Source organism: Electrona antarctica, assembly GCF_951216825.1.
Source record: "Electrona antarctica genome assembly, contig: scaffold_104, whole genome shotgun sequence".
NCBI lineage: Eukaryota > Metazoa > Chordata > Actinopteri > Myctophiformes > Myctophidae > Electrona > Electrona antarctica.
In genome coordinates, this window is record NW_027638064.1 from 152,938 (window position 1) to 168,818 (window position 15,881).

Consider the following 15,881-nt stretch of genomic DNA (forward strand, 5'->3'; position numbering starts at 1 on the left):
TGGGGACCCCCTAAAATAATTTGGGGACCCACGAGGGGTCGCGACCCACAGGTTGAGAACCCCTGGCATAGTGACATAGTTCATAAGCTTTAAACTGCAGGTGATAAAAAGCAACAAAGTAATTTCCATCATATCTAAACCAGCCTGAAGGAGGAAGACAAAGGTCGATTTCTGCACCGATAACACTTTATCTTACTGTTGTTACGCTACAGGTCGATAGAGTTGACACGCAGACAGACAGACACGCAGACAGACAGACACACACACGCAGACAGGTCTGTATTGTATTGATATTTGTACCACTTCGGACAATGTTTTAATGTTATATTGTATTAAGTTCATTTCCACAGAACTAGTAAGGTGGTTGTTAATGTTTCATGTACTTTATATGAGCCAATCCACTGTTTTCTACTAGGGGGGGAGGAGGGGGGGGGGGGGGAGCCATCTTGTCGGCCAATGAGAATCCCCGTGACATGTTGGTTTCACGGTTTAGCTTTAATCAGGAGTATCTTAAAGTTATATATAAGGTGATGAGATCCAAACTGTTCATTTGAGGGACAGAAGTACTGTACAGTACAGTACTGTACTGTACAGTACTGTACTGTACAGTACTGTACTGACAGAAGTACCAGGTTAGCAACTTACTGCTTGAGTTGCTATTAAATGCCTTGATGTCATATTGGACCACAGCCCTATTGGCCATCATGTATAAACTCCTCTGGTGATGTCATATTGGACCACAGCCCTATTGGCCATCATTTATAAACTCCTCTGGTGTCTCACATTTTGTTTTAAAATCATGCTTTATTTTTTAATTTTAATGCAATTTTAACAGGCTTAAAAACACATCTTGCAGGACGAGACAATGAGAGAGCTTTACAACAGAAGGCCAACTATTAGGGGACTAAACTATTAGGGACTAACTATTAGGGCATTTGAACCCTGATGCCTGTCAGTCACAATGTGGGACAGACAGGGTCTCAATGTGAACACTGATGCCTGTCAGTCACAATGTGGGACAGGGTCTCAATTTGAACCCTGATGCCTGTCAGTCACAATGTGGGACAGACAGGGTCTCAATTTGAACACTGATGGTCAGTCACAATGTGGGACAGGGTCTCAATTTGAACCCTGATGCCTGTCAGTCACAATGTGGGACAGACAGGGTCTCAATTTGAACCCTGATGACTGTCAGTCACAATGTGGGACAGACAGGGTCTCAATTTGAACCCTGATGCCTGTCAGTCACAATGTGGGACAGACAGGGTCTCAATGTGAACACTGATGCCTGTCAGTCACAATGTGGGACAGACAGGGTCTCAATGTGAACACTGATGCCTGTCAGTCACAATGTGGGACAGACAGGGTCTCAATTTGTGGGACGCCTGAAAAGTCTTGGAAATGAGGGACCATCACACGCAAAGAGGGACATCTGGTCACCCTAGTTATACCACATTTTTATTTTATTAGTGTAGCTACGGTATAAATTGCGTGTTTATATTGCATTGCATGTTGTACCTGTGTGTGTGTGTGTGCGTGCGTGTGCGTGCGTGCGTGTGTGCGTGCGTGCGTGCGTGCGTGCGTGTGTGTGTGTGTGTGTAAAGGTCTCTGCTCCACCATGAGTGAGTCTGTGGAGAGAGAGGAAGGGGGCGTGGCCTCTAAAAGCAGCCATTCTGACTCTGACCAACATGAGAGGTAATATACCTGAGTACTTTTACTAGATCTAGTGTCCCCGGGACACGGGAGAACATGTGAGGGTACCTACCCTAGTGGACACAGGGAGAACATGTGAGGGTACCTACCCTAGGGGACACAGGGAGAACATGTGAACCTACCCTAGGGGACACAGGGAGAACATGTGAGGGTACCTACCCTAGGGGACACGGGGAGAACATGTGAGGGTACCTACCCTAGGGGACACAGGGAGAACATGTGAGGGTACCTACCCTAGGGGACACAGGGAGAACATGTGAGGGTACCTACCCTAGGGGACACGGGGAGAACATGTGAGGGTACCTACCCTAGGGGACACGGGGAGAACATGTGAGGGTACCTACCCTAGGGGACACGGGGAGAACATGTGAGGGTACCTACCCTAGGGGACACGGGGAGAACATGTGAGGGTACATACCCTAGGGGACACAGGGAGAACATGTGAGGGTACCTACCCTAGGGGACACGGGGATAACATGTGAGGGTACCTACCCTAGGGGACACGGGGAGAACATGTGAGGGTACCTACCCTAGGGGACACGGGGAGAACATGTGAGGGTACAAACCGGTCAGCTGTTTAGGCCAATAAAAAAGAGATACCAAATGTCCCACCCATCCACCTCGGCTGCCGGACTATTAACCCTGATAAACTAAATGTCTCCTGTTTCCAGCTGTAAGTCCAAGGAAGAACCTGTTGTCTTCAAAGATGATGGACAACACTCCACTGGTCAGAGGTCAGAATGAAAACCACACATTAATTATTAATTACAATTTACAGTGTAGTCATTTATCAGACGCTCTTAATCCAGAGAGACTTACAGTAAGCAAGAACAACACATGGTGTTACTTCAAATGCATAGAAATAGTCGTCTAGGATCAGAAGTAAACTATCGTCAGTAAAATATCTGTAAAATGAAGTAGTGTAAACACTATATAATGCTAATTGTACAAAATATGCTATCTAAATTACATATTAGACTTTGCATACGGCTGCAAGGTCGTCGACATGCACTTTTTGGCCAGAAAGGGTTTTCTTTTTCACCGGAAAAAATGTATTTTTAGTTACTCCACTAGGGTTATACTTGACGTGAAGAAATGTACTGCATGGTTTAAACAACATTAGGAATCAACCCCAAATAATCAACTTCTGTACACTTTAGAAACAAGCCCAAAAAAACAAGCGACTACCAATATTTACAATTGACCACTATTTACAATATTGACAAAGGTCGCTTATAATAAGCAGACATGGCAACACTGGCTGTGGAAGTGTGGAGGAAGTGAAGGAGACACACAAGTAGCCCCAGTACATTCCTGCCCAAACAGGTGGATAGATTATTGGCTGTTTGAGGCAGACCACCTCCAGGTGGAAACAGATGGATAGATTATTGGCTGTTTGAGGCAGACCACCTCCAGGTGGAAACAGATGGATAGATTATTGGCTGTTTGAGGCAGACCACCTCCAGGTGGAAACAGATGGATAGATTATTGGCTGTTTGAGGCAGACCACCTCCAGGTGGAAACAGATGGATAGATTATTGGCTGTTTGAGGCAGACCACCTCCAGGTGGAAACAGATGGATAGATTATTGGCTGTTTGAGGCAGACCACCTCCAGGTGGAAACAGATGGATAGATTATTGGCTGTTTGAGGCAGACCACCTCCAGGTGGAAACAGATGGATAGATTATTGGCTGTTTGAGGCAGACCACCTCCAGGTGGAAACAGATGGATAGATTATTGGCTGTTTGATCTTGCCAGCAAGGTGCTAACTCGGTGCAACTTCCCATTGATCTACGGTGGATTTTCAAAAAAAACAAAAACTTTGCAGATTGAAAGAGAATAATTCAAGCTTTTTCATACAGTTGCAATGTTGGTGAGTTTGACGTTGTTTAATACAATCAGACAGGACTTTTCTGTTTGGATGAATGGGCTGTCTATGGGAATGGCACGATGGATGTGGTCTGCATGTGGTCTGCATGTGGTCTGCATGTGGTCTGCATGTGGTCTGGTCTGCATGTGGTCTGCATGTGGTCTGCATGTGGTCTGCATGTGGTCTGCATGAGGTCTCCATGTAGTCTGCATGTGGTCTCCATGTGGTCTCGGTCTGCATGTGGTCTGCATGTGGTCTGCATGTGGTCTGCATGTGGTCTGCATGTGGTCTGGTCTGCATGTGGTCTGCATGTGGTCTGCATGTGGTCTGCATGTGGTCTGGTCTGCATGTGGTCTGCATGTGGTCTGCATGTGGTCTGGTCTGCATGTGGTCTGGTCTGCATGTGGTCTGCATGCGGTCTGCATGTGGTCTGCATGTGGTCTGCATGTGGTCTGCATGTGGTCTGCATGTGGTCTGGTCTGCATGTGGTCTGCATGTGGTCTGCATGTGGTCTGGTCTGCATGTGGTCTGGTCTGCATGTGGTCTGCATGTGGTCTGCATGTGGTCTGGTCTGCATGTGGTCTGGTCTGCATGTGGTCTGCATGTGGTCTGCATGTGGTCTGGTCTGCATGTGGTCTGGTCTGCATGAGGTCTGGTCTGCATGTGGTCTGGTCTCCATGTGGTCTGGTCTGCATGTGGTCTGGTCTGCATGCGGTCTGCATGTGGTCTGGTCTGCATGTGGTCTGCATGTGGTCTGCATGTGGTCTGGTCTGCATGTGGTCTGGTCTGCATGTGGTCTGCATGTGGTCTGGTCTGCATGTGGTCTGCATGTGGTCTGCATGTAGTCTGCATGTGGTCTGGTCTGCATGTGGTCTGCATGTGGTCTGCATGTGGTCTGGTCTGCATGTGGTCTGCATGTGGTCTGCATGTGGTCTGCATGTGGTCTGCATGTGGTCTGCATGTGGTCTGGTCTGCATGTGGTCTGCATGTGGTCTGGTCTGCATGTGGTCTGGTCTGCATGTGGTCTGGTCTGCATGCGGTCTGCATGTGGTCTGGTCTGCATGTGGTCTGCATGTGGTCTGCATGTGGTCTGGTCTGCATGTGGTCTGGTCTGCATGTGGTCTGGTCTGCATGCGGTCTGCATGTGGTCTGGTCTGCATGTGGTCTGGTCTGCATGCGGTCTGCATGTGGTCTGGTCTGCATGTGGTCTGCATGTGGTCTGCATGTGGTCTGGTCTGCATGTGGTCTGGTCTGCATGTGGTCTGGTCTGCATGTGGTCTGCATGTGGTCTGGTCTGCATGTGGTCTGCATGTGGTCTGGTCTGCATGTGGTCTGGTCTGCATGTGGTCTGGTCTGCATGTGGTCTGCATGTGGTCTGCATGTGGTCTGGTCTCCATGTGGTCTGCATGTGGTCTGCATGTGGTCTGGTCTGCATGTGGTCTGCATGTGGTCTGCATGTGGTCTGGTCTGCATGTGGTCTGGTCTGCATGTGGTCTGCATGTGGTCTGGTCTGCATGTGGTCTGGTCTGCATGTGGTCTGGTCTGCATGTGGTCTGCATGTGGTCTGCATGTGGTCTGGTCTGCATGTGGTCTGCATGTGGTCTGCATGTGGTCTGGTCTGCATGTGGTCTGCATGTGGTCTGCATGTGGTCTGCATGTGGTCTGGTCTGCATGTGGTCTGCATGTGGTCTGCATGTGGTCTGCATGTGGTCTGGTCTGCATGTGGTCTGCATGTGGTCTGCATGTGGTCTGCATGTGGTCTGGTCTGCATGTGGTCTGGTCTGCATGTGGTCTGGTCTGCATGTGGTCTGGTCTGCATGCGGTCTGCATGTGGTCTGGTCTGCATGTGGTCTGCATGTGGTCTGCATGTGGTCTGGTCTGCATGTGGTCTGGTCTGCATGTGGTCTGGTCTGCATGTGGTCTGCATGTGGTCTGCATGTGGTCTGCATGTGGTCTGGTCTGCATGTGGTCTGCATGTGGTCTGGTCTGCATGTGGTCTGCATGTGGTCTGCATGTGGTCTGCATGCGGTCTGGTCTGCATGTGGTCTGGTCTGCATGTGGTCTGGTCTGCATGTGGTCTGCATGTGGTCTGCATGTGGTCTGCATGTGGTCTGGTCTCCATGTGGTCTGGTCTGCATGTGGTCTGCATGTGGTCTGCATGTGGTCTGGTCTCCATGTGGTCTGGTCTGCATGTGGTCTGCATGTGGTCTGCATGTGGTCTGGTCTCCATGTGGTCTGGTCTGCATGTGGTCTGGTCTGCATGTGGTCTGCATGTGGTCTCGGTCTCCATGTGGTCTCCATGTGGTCTGGTCTGCATGTGGTCTGCATGTGGTCTCCATGTGGTCTGGTCTGCATGTGGTCTCGGTCTGCATGTGGTCTGGTCTGCATGTGGTCTGCATGTGGTCTCGGTCTCCATGAGGTCTGCATGTGGTCTGCATGTGGTCTGCATGTGGTCTGCATGTGGTCTGCATGTGGTCTGCATGTGGTCTGGTCTGCATGTGGTCTGCATGTGGTCTGCATGTGGTCTGCATGTGGTCTGCATGTGGTCTCCATGTGGTCTGGTCTGCATGTGGTCTGCATGTGGTCTGCATGTGGTCTGGTCTCCATGTGGTCTGCATGCGGTCTCCATGTGGTCTGCATGTGGTCTGCATGTGGTCTGCATGTGGTCTCCATGTGGTCTGGTCTGCATGTGGTCTGCATGTGGTCTGCATGTGGTCTGGTCTCCATGTGGTCTGCATGCGGTCTCCATGTGGTCTGCATGTGGTCTCCATGTGGTCTGGTCTCCATGTGGTCTGCATGTGGTCTGCATGTGGTCTGGTCTCCATGTGGTCTGCATGTGGTCTGCATGTGGTCTGGTCTGCATGTGGTCTGCATGCGGTCTCCATGTGGTCTGCATGTGGTCTCCATGTGGTCTGGTCTGCATGTGGTCTGGTCTCCATGTGGTCTGCATGCGGTCTGCATGTGGTCTGGTCTGCATGTGGTCTGCATGCGGTCTGCATGTGGTCTGGTCTGCATGTGGTCTGCATGCGGTCTGCATGTGGTCTGGTCTGCATGTGGTCTGGTCTGCATGTGGTCTGGTCTGCATGTGGTCTGCATGTGGTCTGCATGTGGTCTGCATGTGGTCTGCATGTGGTCTGGTCTGCATGTGGTCTGGTCTGCATGTGGTCTGCATGTGGTCTGCATGCGGTCTGCATGTGGTCTGGTCTGCATGTGGTCTGGTCTGCATGTGGTCTGGTCTCCATGTGGTCTGGTCTGCATGTGGTCTGCATGTGGTCTGCATGTGGTCTGGTCTGCATGTGGTCTCCATGTGGTCTGGTCTGCATGTGGTCTCCATGTGGTCTGGTCTGCATGTGGTCTGCATGTGGTCTGGTCTCCATGTGGTCTGGTCTGCATGTGGTCTCCATGTGGTCTGGTCTGCATGTGGTCTGCATGTGGTCTGGTCTCCATGTGGTCTGGTCTGCATGTGGTCTGCATGTGGTCTGCATGTGGTCTGGTCTGCATGTGGTCTGCATGTGGTCTGGTCTGCATGTGGTCTGCATGTGGTCTGCATGAGGTCTCCATGTGGTCTCCATGTGGTCTGGTCTGCATGTGGTCTGCATGTGGTCTCCATGTGGTCTGGTCTGCATGTGGTCTGCATGTGGTCTGCATGTGGTCTGGTCTGCATGTGGTCTGGTCTGCATGTGGTCTGCATGTGGTCTGGTCTGCATGTGGTCTGGTCTGCATGTGGTCTGCATGTGGTCTGCATGTGGTCTCGGTCTGCATGTGGTCTGCATGTGGTCTGCATGTGGTCTGCATGTGGTCTGCATGTGGTCTGGTCTGCATGTGGTCTGGTCTGCATGTGGTCTGCATGTGGTCTGGTCTGCATGTGGTCTGGTCTGCATGTGGTCTGGTCTGCATGTGGTCTGGTCTGCATGTGGTCTGCATGTGGTCTCCATGTGGTCTGGTCTGCATGTGGTCTGCATGCGGTCTCCATGTGGTCTGGTCTCCATGTGGTCTGGTCTCCATGTGGTCTGCATGCGGTCTCCATGTGGTCTGGTCTGCATGTGGTCTCCATGTGGTCTGGTCTCCATGTGGTCTGCATGCGGTCTCCATGTGGTCTGCATGCGGTCTGCATGTGGTCTGCATGCGGTCTGCATATGAGTTAGTGGTCTGTACAACATATGAGTGTTTATGGTCCTAATAAACTAAATGTTCTTCATCAGGGTTCATGAGCAGAGTCCACAGCCTGCTGCACCCATCTGTACCTCTATGGGAGAACCGTTTAACTTCAAAGATGGACACCACTCTACTGATCTGAGGTCAGAATGAAAACCCCACACATTATTTAGTTAAACTCTACTGAACAGATATCATGAGGAACAACATATGAGTGTTTATGGTCCTAATAAACTAAATGTTCTTCATCAGGGTTCATGAGCAGAGTCCACAGCCTGCTGCACCCATCTGTACCTCTATGAAGAGTGACCAGTCCATAGGAACACCTTTACACTTCAAAGATGGACACCACTCTACTGATCTGAGGTCAGAATGAAAACCCCACACATTATTTAGTTAACACCCCAAACGCCCGGGGGGTATTTGTAACCATTAAATCAGGACGCCCAGCCATTTGTTTCCTCAGGACCTATTTCAAGGTGGCTCCGTGCCATTTTGGGAAGTAGCTGAAGTAGCAACATGTAGCAAAAACACAGACGAGGTGATCGACCACAACGGGAGACAATTTACAATTTAGGCATTTAGCAGACGCTCTTAATCCAGAGCGACTTACATTAAGCAATAACAAAAAGCATGGCATACATCACATATATAAAAAGTAGTTATCATGAATCATGCGTAAACTAAGAACGTAACAGTGGAGTATCTATGTAAACTATACATACTATACTATATAATATATTATACATGTGTACTATAAAGTGCTATGACTACATAAAGTGCAATTCTAGAGCTGTCTACATAACAAGCTATAAGTCTGTTTAAAATACTATCTAAATCTACATAATGTGCTATCTAAGGGGCTAGGCTAGGGCAAGTGCTACGGGCCATGGTGGAGTCTGAAGAGGTGGGTTTTCAGACTACGGCGGAAGATTGGGAGTGAGGCTGCAGTTCTGACTGTGATGGGAAGTGCATTCCATAGTTTTGGAGCCAGAAGGGAGAAGAGTTTGGGACGTGTGGAGCGTTTGTATTCTGTGCGGGCAGCGACCGGGAGCCAATGGAGGGAGCGGAGAAGGGGGGAGACGTGTGAGAATTTTGGCTGGTTGAAGACCAAGCGTGCTGCGGCATTTTGGATCAGTTGGAGGGGCTTAAGTGCACATGCCGGTAGGCCAGTAAGGAGGGAGTTGCAATAGTCAAGTTTTGACAAGACTGTTGTCTGGATTAGGAGCTGGGCTGACTCCTGGGTGAGGAACGGTCTAATTCGTCGTATGTTGTAGAGTGTAAACCTACAGGATCTAGTGACAGCTGTGATGTGTGTTTTGAACGAGAGCTGACTGTCCAGGACAACACCAAGGTTCCTGGCTGTCGGGACAGACTTTACCAGGGCGTTGTCTACGGAGATAGTTAGCTCCCGCATAGGGCAGGACTTAGCTGGGAAGAACAGAAGCTCAGTCTTATCTGGGTTCAGCTTGAGGTGGTTGGAAGACATCCACTGTGAGATGTCAGCCAGGCATGCAGTGATGCGCTCTTCTACCTGGGTGGCAGAGGGGGGGAAGGATAGAAACAGTTGTGTGTCATCGGCATAGCAGTGATAGGATATATTGTGAGCAGAGATGATGGTGCCAAGGGAGACGATGATGATAAATTCTAACGCGACTAGCGATGGGACCACGATGGGCCGTCAAAAACATCATCTTCTCTTAGAATTGGACGGAATGATTTAGATCAAGTTATCCGCTAAAATGGGGGGGGCATTTCCGATGATGTCCCAACAGGAGATGACATTGAATGTTGCGTAACAGACGCTCCCAGCCTGTGGAGCGATGCAACAGACGCTCCCAGCCTGTGGAGCGATGCAACAGATGCTCCCAGCCTGTGGAGCGATGCAACCGACGCTCCCAGCCTGTGGAGCGATGGAACAGGCGCTCCCAGCCTGTGGAGCGATGCAACAGACGCTCCCAGCCTGTGGAGCGATGCAACAGATGCTCCCAGCCTGCGGAGCGATGCAACAGACGCTCCCAGCCTGCGGAGCGATGCAACAGATGCTCCCAGCCTGCGGAGCGATGCAACAGATGCTCCCAGCCTGCGGAGCGATGCAACAGATGCTCCCAGCCTGTGGAGCGATGCAACCGACGCTCCCAGCCTGTGGAGCGATGGAACAGGCGCTCCCAGCCTGTGGAGCGATGCAACAGACGCTCCCAGCCTGTGGAGCGATGCAACAGATGCTCCCAGCCTGCGGAGCGATGCGATATCCGTCCTTTTATTAACCTCCGTCCTGGGCAACGTTACTAATTGATAGGATTAGTGACTTCTTCCTGGGGGATCCCAAGACGTTCCAAGGCCAGTAAAGTCCATGTGTTCCCTCCAACTGCGCCTTGGTCTGCCCCGGGGTCTCCTCCCAGTGGGACGTGATCCTTGTTCTGCCCGGGGGTCTCCTCCCAGTGGGACGTGATCCTTGGTCTGCCCCGGGGTCTCCTCCCAGTGGGACGTGATCCTTGGTCTACCCCCGGGGTCTCCTCCCAGTGGGACGTGATCCTTGGTCTGCCCCGGGGTCTCCTCCCAGTGGGACGTGCGTCAAGGACCTCCCTAGGGAGACGCCCCAAAGGCATCCTAACCAGATGCCCGAACCACCTAAGCTGCCTCCTTTCCAGGCGAAGGAGCAGCGGTTCTACTCCGAGTCTCTCCCGTGTGGCTGAACTTCTCACCCTATCTCTAAGGGAGATGCATTTCGGCCGCTTGTATTCACCACCTTATTCTTTCGGTCATGACCCACACTTCATGACCATAGGTAAGAGTAGGAACCAAGATTGCTCGGTAGACAGAGAGCGTTGCCTTCTGGCTCAACTCTCTTTTCGTCACAACAGTGCGGTACAGCGACTGCAATACCGCCCCTGCCGCTCCGATTCTCCGGCTGATCTCCTTCTCCGTTCTCCCCTCACTCATGAACAAGACCCTGAGATACTTACTCCTTCACCTGGGGTAATGCCTCATTCCCTACAGATACTAAACTCCTTCACCTGGGGTAATGCCTCATTCCCTACAGATACTAAACTCCTTCACCTGGGGTAATGCCTCATTCCCTACAGATACTAAACTCCTTCACCTGGGGTAATGCCTCATTCTACAGATACTAAACTCCTTCACCTGGGGTAATGCCTCATTCCCTACAGATACTAAACTCCTTCACCTGGGGTAATGCCTCATTGCCTACAGATACTAAACTCCTTCACCTGGGGTAATGCCTCATTCCCTACAGATACTAAACTCCTTCACCTGGGGTAATGCCTCATTCCCTACAGATACTAAACTCCTTCACCTGGGGTAATGCCTCATTCCCTACAGATACTAAACTCCTTCACCTGGGGTAATGCCTCATTCCCTACAGATACTAAACTCCTTCACCTGGGGTAATGCCTCATTCCCTACAGATACTAAACTCCTTCACCTGGGGTAATGCCTCATTCCCTACAGATACTAAACTCCTTCACCTGGGGTAATGCCTCATTCCCTACAGATACTAAACTCCTTCACCTGGGGTAATGCCTCATTCTACAGATACTAAACTCCTTCACCTGGGGTAATGCCTCATTCTACAGATACTAAACTCCTTCACCTGGGGTAATGCCTCATTCTACAGATACTAAACTCCTTCACCTGGGGTAATGCCTCATTCTACAGATACTAAACTCCTTCACCTGGGGTAATGCCTCATTCTACAGATACTAAACTCCTTCACCTGGGGTAATGCCTCATTCTACAGATACTAAACTCCTTCACCTGGGGTAATGCCTCATTCTACAGATACTAAACTCCTTCACCTGGGGTAATGCGTCATTCTACAGATACTAAACTCCTTCACCTGGGGTAATGCCTCATTCTACAGATACTAAACTCCTTCACCTGGGGAAATGCCTCATTCCCTACAGATACTAAACTCCTTCACCTGGGGTAATGCCTCATTCCCTACAGATACTAAACTCCTTCACCTGGGGTAATGCCTCATTCTACAGATACTAAACTCCTTCACCTGGGGTAATGCCTCATTCTACAGATACTAAACTCCTTCACATGGGGTAATGCCTCATTCCCTACAGATACTAAACTCCTTCACCTGGGGTAATGCCTCATTCCCTACAGATACTAAACTCCTTCACCTGGGGTAATGCCTCATTCTACAGATACTAAACTCCTTCACCTGGGGTAATGCCTCATTCCCTACAGATACTAAACTCCTTCACCTGGGGTAATGCCTCATTCTACAGATACTAAACTCCTTCACCAGGGGTAATGCCTCATTCTACAGATACTAAACTCCTTCACCTGGGGTAATGCCTCATTCCCTACAGATACTAAACTCCTTCACCTGGGGTAATGCCTCATTCTACAGATACTAAACTCCTTCACCTGGGTTAATGCCTCATTCCCTACAGATACTAAACTCCTTCACCTGGGGTAATGCCTCATTCCCTACAGACACTAAACTCCTTCACCTGGGGTAATGCCTCATTCTACAGATACTAAACTCATTCACCTGGGGTAATGCCTCATTCTACAGATACTAAACTCCTTCACCTGGGGTAATGCCTCATTCCCTACAGATACTAAACTCCTTCACCTGGGGTAATGCCTCATTCCCTACAGATACTAAACTCCTTCACCTGGGGTAATGCCTCATTCTACAGATACTAAACTCCTTCACCTGGGGTAATGCCTCATTCCCTACAGATACTAAACTCCTTCACATGGGGTAATGCCTCATTCCCTACAGATACTAAACTCCTTCACCTGGGGTAATGCCTCATTCCCTACAGATACTACACTCCTTCACCTGGGGTAATGCCTCATTCCCTACAGATACTAAACTCCTTCACCAGGGGTAATGCCTCATTCCCTACAGATACTACACTCCTTCACCTGGGGTAATGCCTCATTCCCTACAGATACTAAACTCCTTCACCTGGGGTAATGCCTCATTCCCTACAGACACTAAACTCCTTCACCTGGGGTAATGCCTCATTCCCTACAGACACTAAACTCCTTCACCTGGGGTAATGCCTCATTCTACAGATACTAAACTCCTTCACCTGGGGTAATGCCTCATTCTACAGATACTAAACTCCTTCACCTGGGGTAATGCCTCATTCTACAGATACTAAACTCCTTCACCTGGGGTAATGCCTCATTCCCTACAGATACTAAACTCCTTCACCTGGGGTAATGTCTCATTCCCTACAGATACTAAACTCCTTCACCTGGGGTAATGCCTCATTCCCTACAGATACTAAACTCCTTCACCTGGGGTAATGCCTCATTCTACAGATACTAAACTCCTTCACCTGGGGTAATGCCTCATTCTACAGATACTAAACTCCTTCACCTGGGGTAATGCCTCATTCTACAGATACTAAACTCCTTCACCTGGGGTAATGCCTCATTCTACAGATACTAAACTCCTTCACCTGGGGTAATGCCTCATTCTACAGATACTAAACTCCTTCACCTGGGGTAATGCCTCATTCCCCACAGATACAAAACTCCTTCACCTGGAGTAATGCCTCATTCCCTACAGATACTAAACTCCTTCACCTGGGGTAATGCCTCATTCTACAGATACTAAACTCCTTCACCTGGGGTAATGCCTCATTCCCTACAGATACTAAACTCTTTCACCTGGGGTAATGCCTCATTCTACAGATACTAAACTCCTTCACCTGGGGTAATGCCTCATTCCCTACAGATACTAAACTCCTTCACCTGGGGTAATGCCTCATTCCCTACAGACACTAAACTCCTTCACCTGGGGTAATGCCTCATTCTACAGATACTAAACTCCTTCACCTGGGGTAATGCCTCATTCCCTACAGATACTAAACTCCTTCACCTGGGGTAATGCCTCATTCTACAGATACTAAACTCCTTCACCTGGGGTAATGTCTCATTCCCTACAGATACTAAACTCCTTCACCTGGGGTAATGCCTCATTCCCTACAGATACAAAACTCCTTCACCTGGAGTAATGCCCCATTCCCTACAGATACTAAACTCCTTCACCTGGGGTAATGCCTCATTCTACAGATACTAAACTCCTTCACCTGGGGTAATGCCTCATTCCCTACAGATACTAAACTCCTTCACCTGGGGTAATGCCTCATTCCCTACAAATACTAAACTCCTTCACCTGGGGTAATGCCTCATTCCCTACAGATACAAAACTCCTTCACCTGGAGTAATGCCTCATTCCCTGCAGATACTAAACTCCTTCACCTGGGGTAATGCCTCATTCCCTACAGATACTATTCACCTGGGGTAATGCCTCATTCCCTACAGATACTAAACTCCTTCACCTGGGGTAATGCCTCATTCTACAGATACTAAACTCCTTCACCTGGGGTAATGCCTCATTCTACAGATACTAAACTCCTTCACCTGGGGTAATGCCTCATTCCCTACAGATACTAAACTCCTTCACCTGGGGTAATGCCTCATTCTACAGATACTAAACTCCTTCACCTGGGGTAATGCCTCATTCCCTACAGATACTAAACTCCTTCACCTGGGGTAATGCCTAATTCCCTACAGATACTAAACTCCTTCACCTGGGGTAATGCCTCATTCCCTACAGATACTAAACTCCTTCACCTGGGGTAATGCCTCATTCCCTACAGATACTAAACTCCTTCACCTGGGGTAATGTCTCATTCTACAGATACTACACTCCTTCACCTGGGGTAATGCCTCATTCCCTACAGATACTAAACTCCTTCACCTGGGGTAATGCCTCATTCCCTACAGATACTAAACTCCTTCACCTGGGGTAATGCCTCATTCCCTACAGATACTAAACTCCTTCACCTGGGGTAATGCCTCATTCCCTACAGATACTACACTCCTTCACCTGGGGTAATGCCTCATTCCCTACAGATACTAAACTCCTTCACCTGGGGTAATGCCTCATTCCCTACAGATACTAAACTCCTTCACCTGGGGTAATGCCTCATTCCCTACAGATACTAAACTCCTTCACCTGGGGTAATGCCTCATTCACTACAGATACTAAACTCCTTCACCTGGGGTAATGCGTCATTCTACAGATACTAAACTGCTTCACCTGGGGTAATGCCTCATTCCCTACAGATACTAAACTCCTTCACCTGGGGTAATGCCTCATTCCCTACATATACTAAACTCCTTCACCTGGGGTAATGCCTCATTCCCTACAGATACTAAACTCCTTCACCTGGGGTAATGCCTCATTCTACAGATACTAAACTCCTTCACCTGGGGTAATGCCTCATTCCCTACAGATACTAAACTCCTTCACATGGGGTAATGCCTCATTCTACAGATACTAAACTCCTTCACCTGGGGTAATGCCTCATTCTACAGATACTAAACTCCTTCACCTGGGGTAATGCCTCATTCTACAGATACTAAACTCCTTCACCTGGGGTAATGCGTCATTCTACAGATACTAAACTCCTTCACCTGGGGTAATGCCTCATTCTACAGATACTGAACTCCTTCACCTGGGGTAATGCCTCATTCCCTACAGATACTAAACTCCTTCACCTGGGGTAATGCCTCATTCCCTACAGATACTAAACTCCTTCACCTGGGGTAATGCCTCATTCCCTACAGATACTAAACTCCTTCACCTGGGGTAATGCCTCATTCCCTACAGATACTAAACTCCTTCACCTGGGGTAATGCCTCATTCCCTACAGATACTAAACTCCTTCACCTGGGGTAATGCGTCATTCTACAGATACTAAACTGCTTCACCTGGGGTAATGCCTCATTCCCTACAGATACTAAACTCCTTCACCTGGGGTAATGCCTCATTCCCTACAGATACTAAACTCCTTCACCTGGGGTAATGCCTCATTCCCTACAGATACTAAACTCCTTCACCTGGGGTAATGCCTCATTCTACAGATACTAAACTCCTTCACCTGGGGTAATGCCTCATTCCCTACAGATACTAAACTCCTTCACATGGGGTAATGCCTCATTCTACAGATACTAAACTCCTTCACCTGGGGTAATGCCTCATTCTACAGATACTAAACTCCTTCACCTGGGGTAATGCCTCATTCTACAGATACTAAACTCCTTCACCTGGGGTAATGCGTCATTCTACAG

The 15,881-nt window shown here is 49.1% G+C and overlaps 1 protein-coding gene across 2 annotated transcripts in view; it reads left to right on the forward strand.

Annotated features, from left to right (window-relative positions):
• The first annotated feature begins 228 nt into the window (after positions 1-228).
• The window catches only part of LOC306918414 (uncharacterized protein), a 36,636-nt gene continuing 20,983 nt past the window's right edge, over positions 229-15,881 (forward strand). For both annotated transcript variants that reach the window (XR_013789333.1, XM_079531319.1), the window contains exons 1-5: positions 229-275; positions 1,605-1,695; positions 2,385-2,447; positions 7,787-7,882; positions 7,992-8,105. Coding sequence is in view for 1 of the 2 variants with exons in the window: in XM_079531319.1 (XP_079387445.1) it covers positions 1,619-1,695; positions 2,385-2,447; positions 7,787-7,882; positions 7,992-8,105 (350 nt within the window). In the remaining variant the exon portion in view is untranslated. The remainder of the gene's footprint in view (positions 276-1,604; positions 1,696-2,384; positions 2,448-7,786; positions 7,883-7,991; positions 8,106-15,881) is intronic.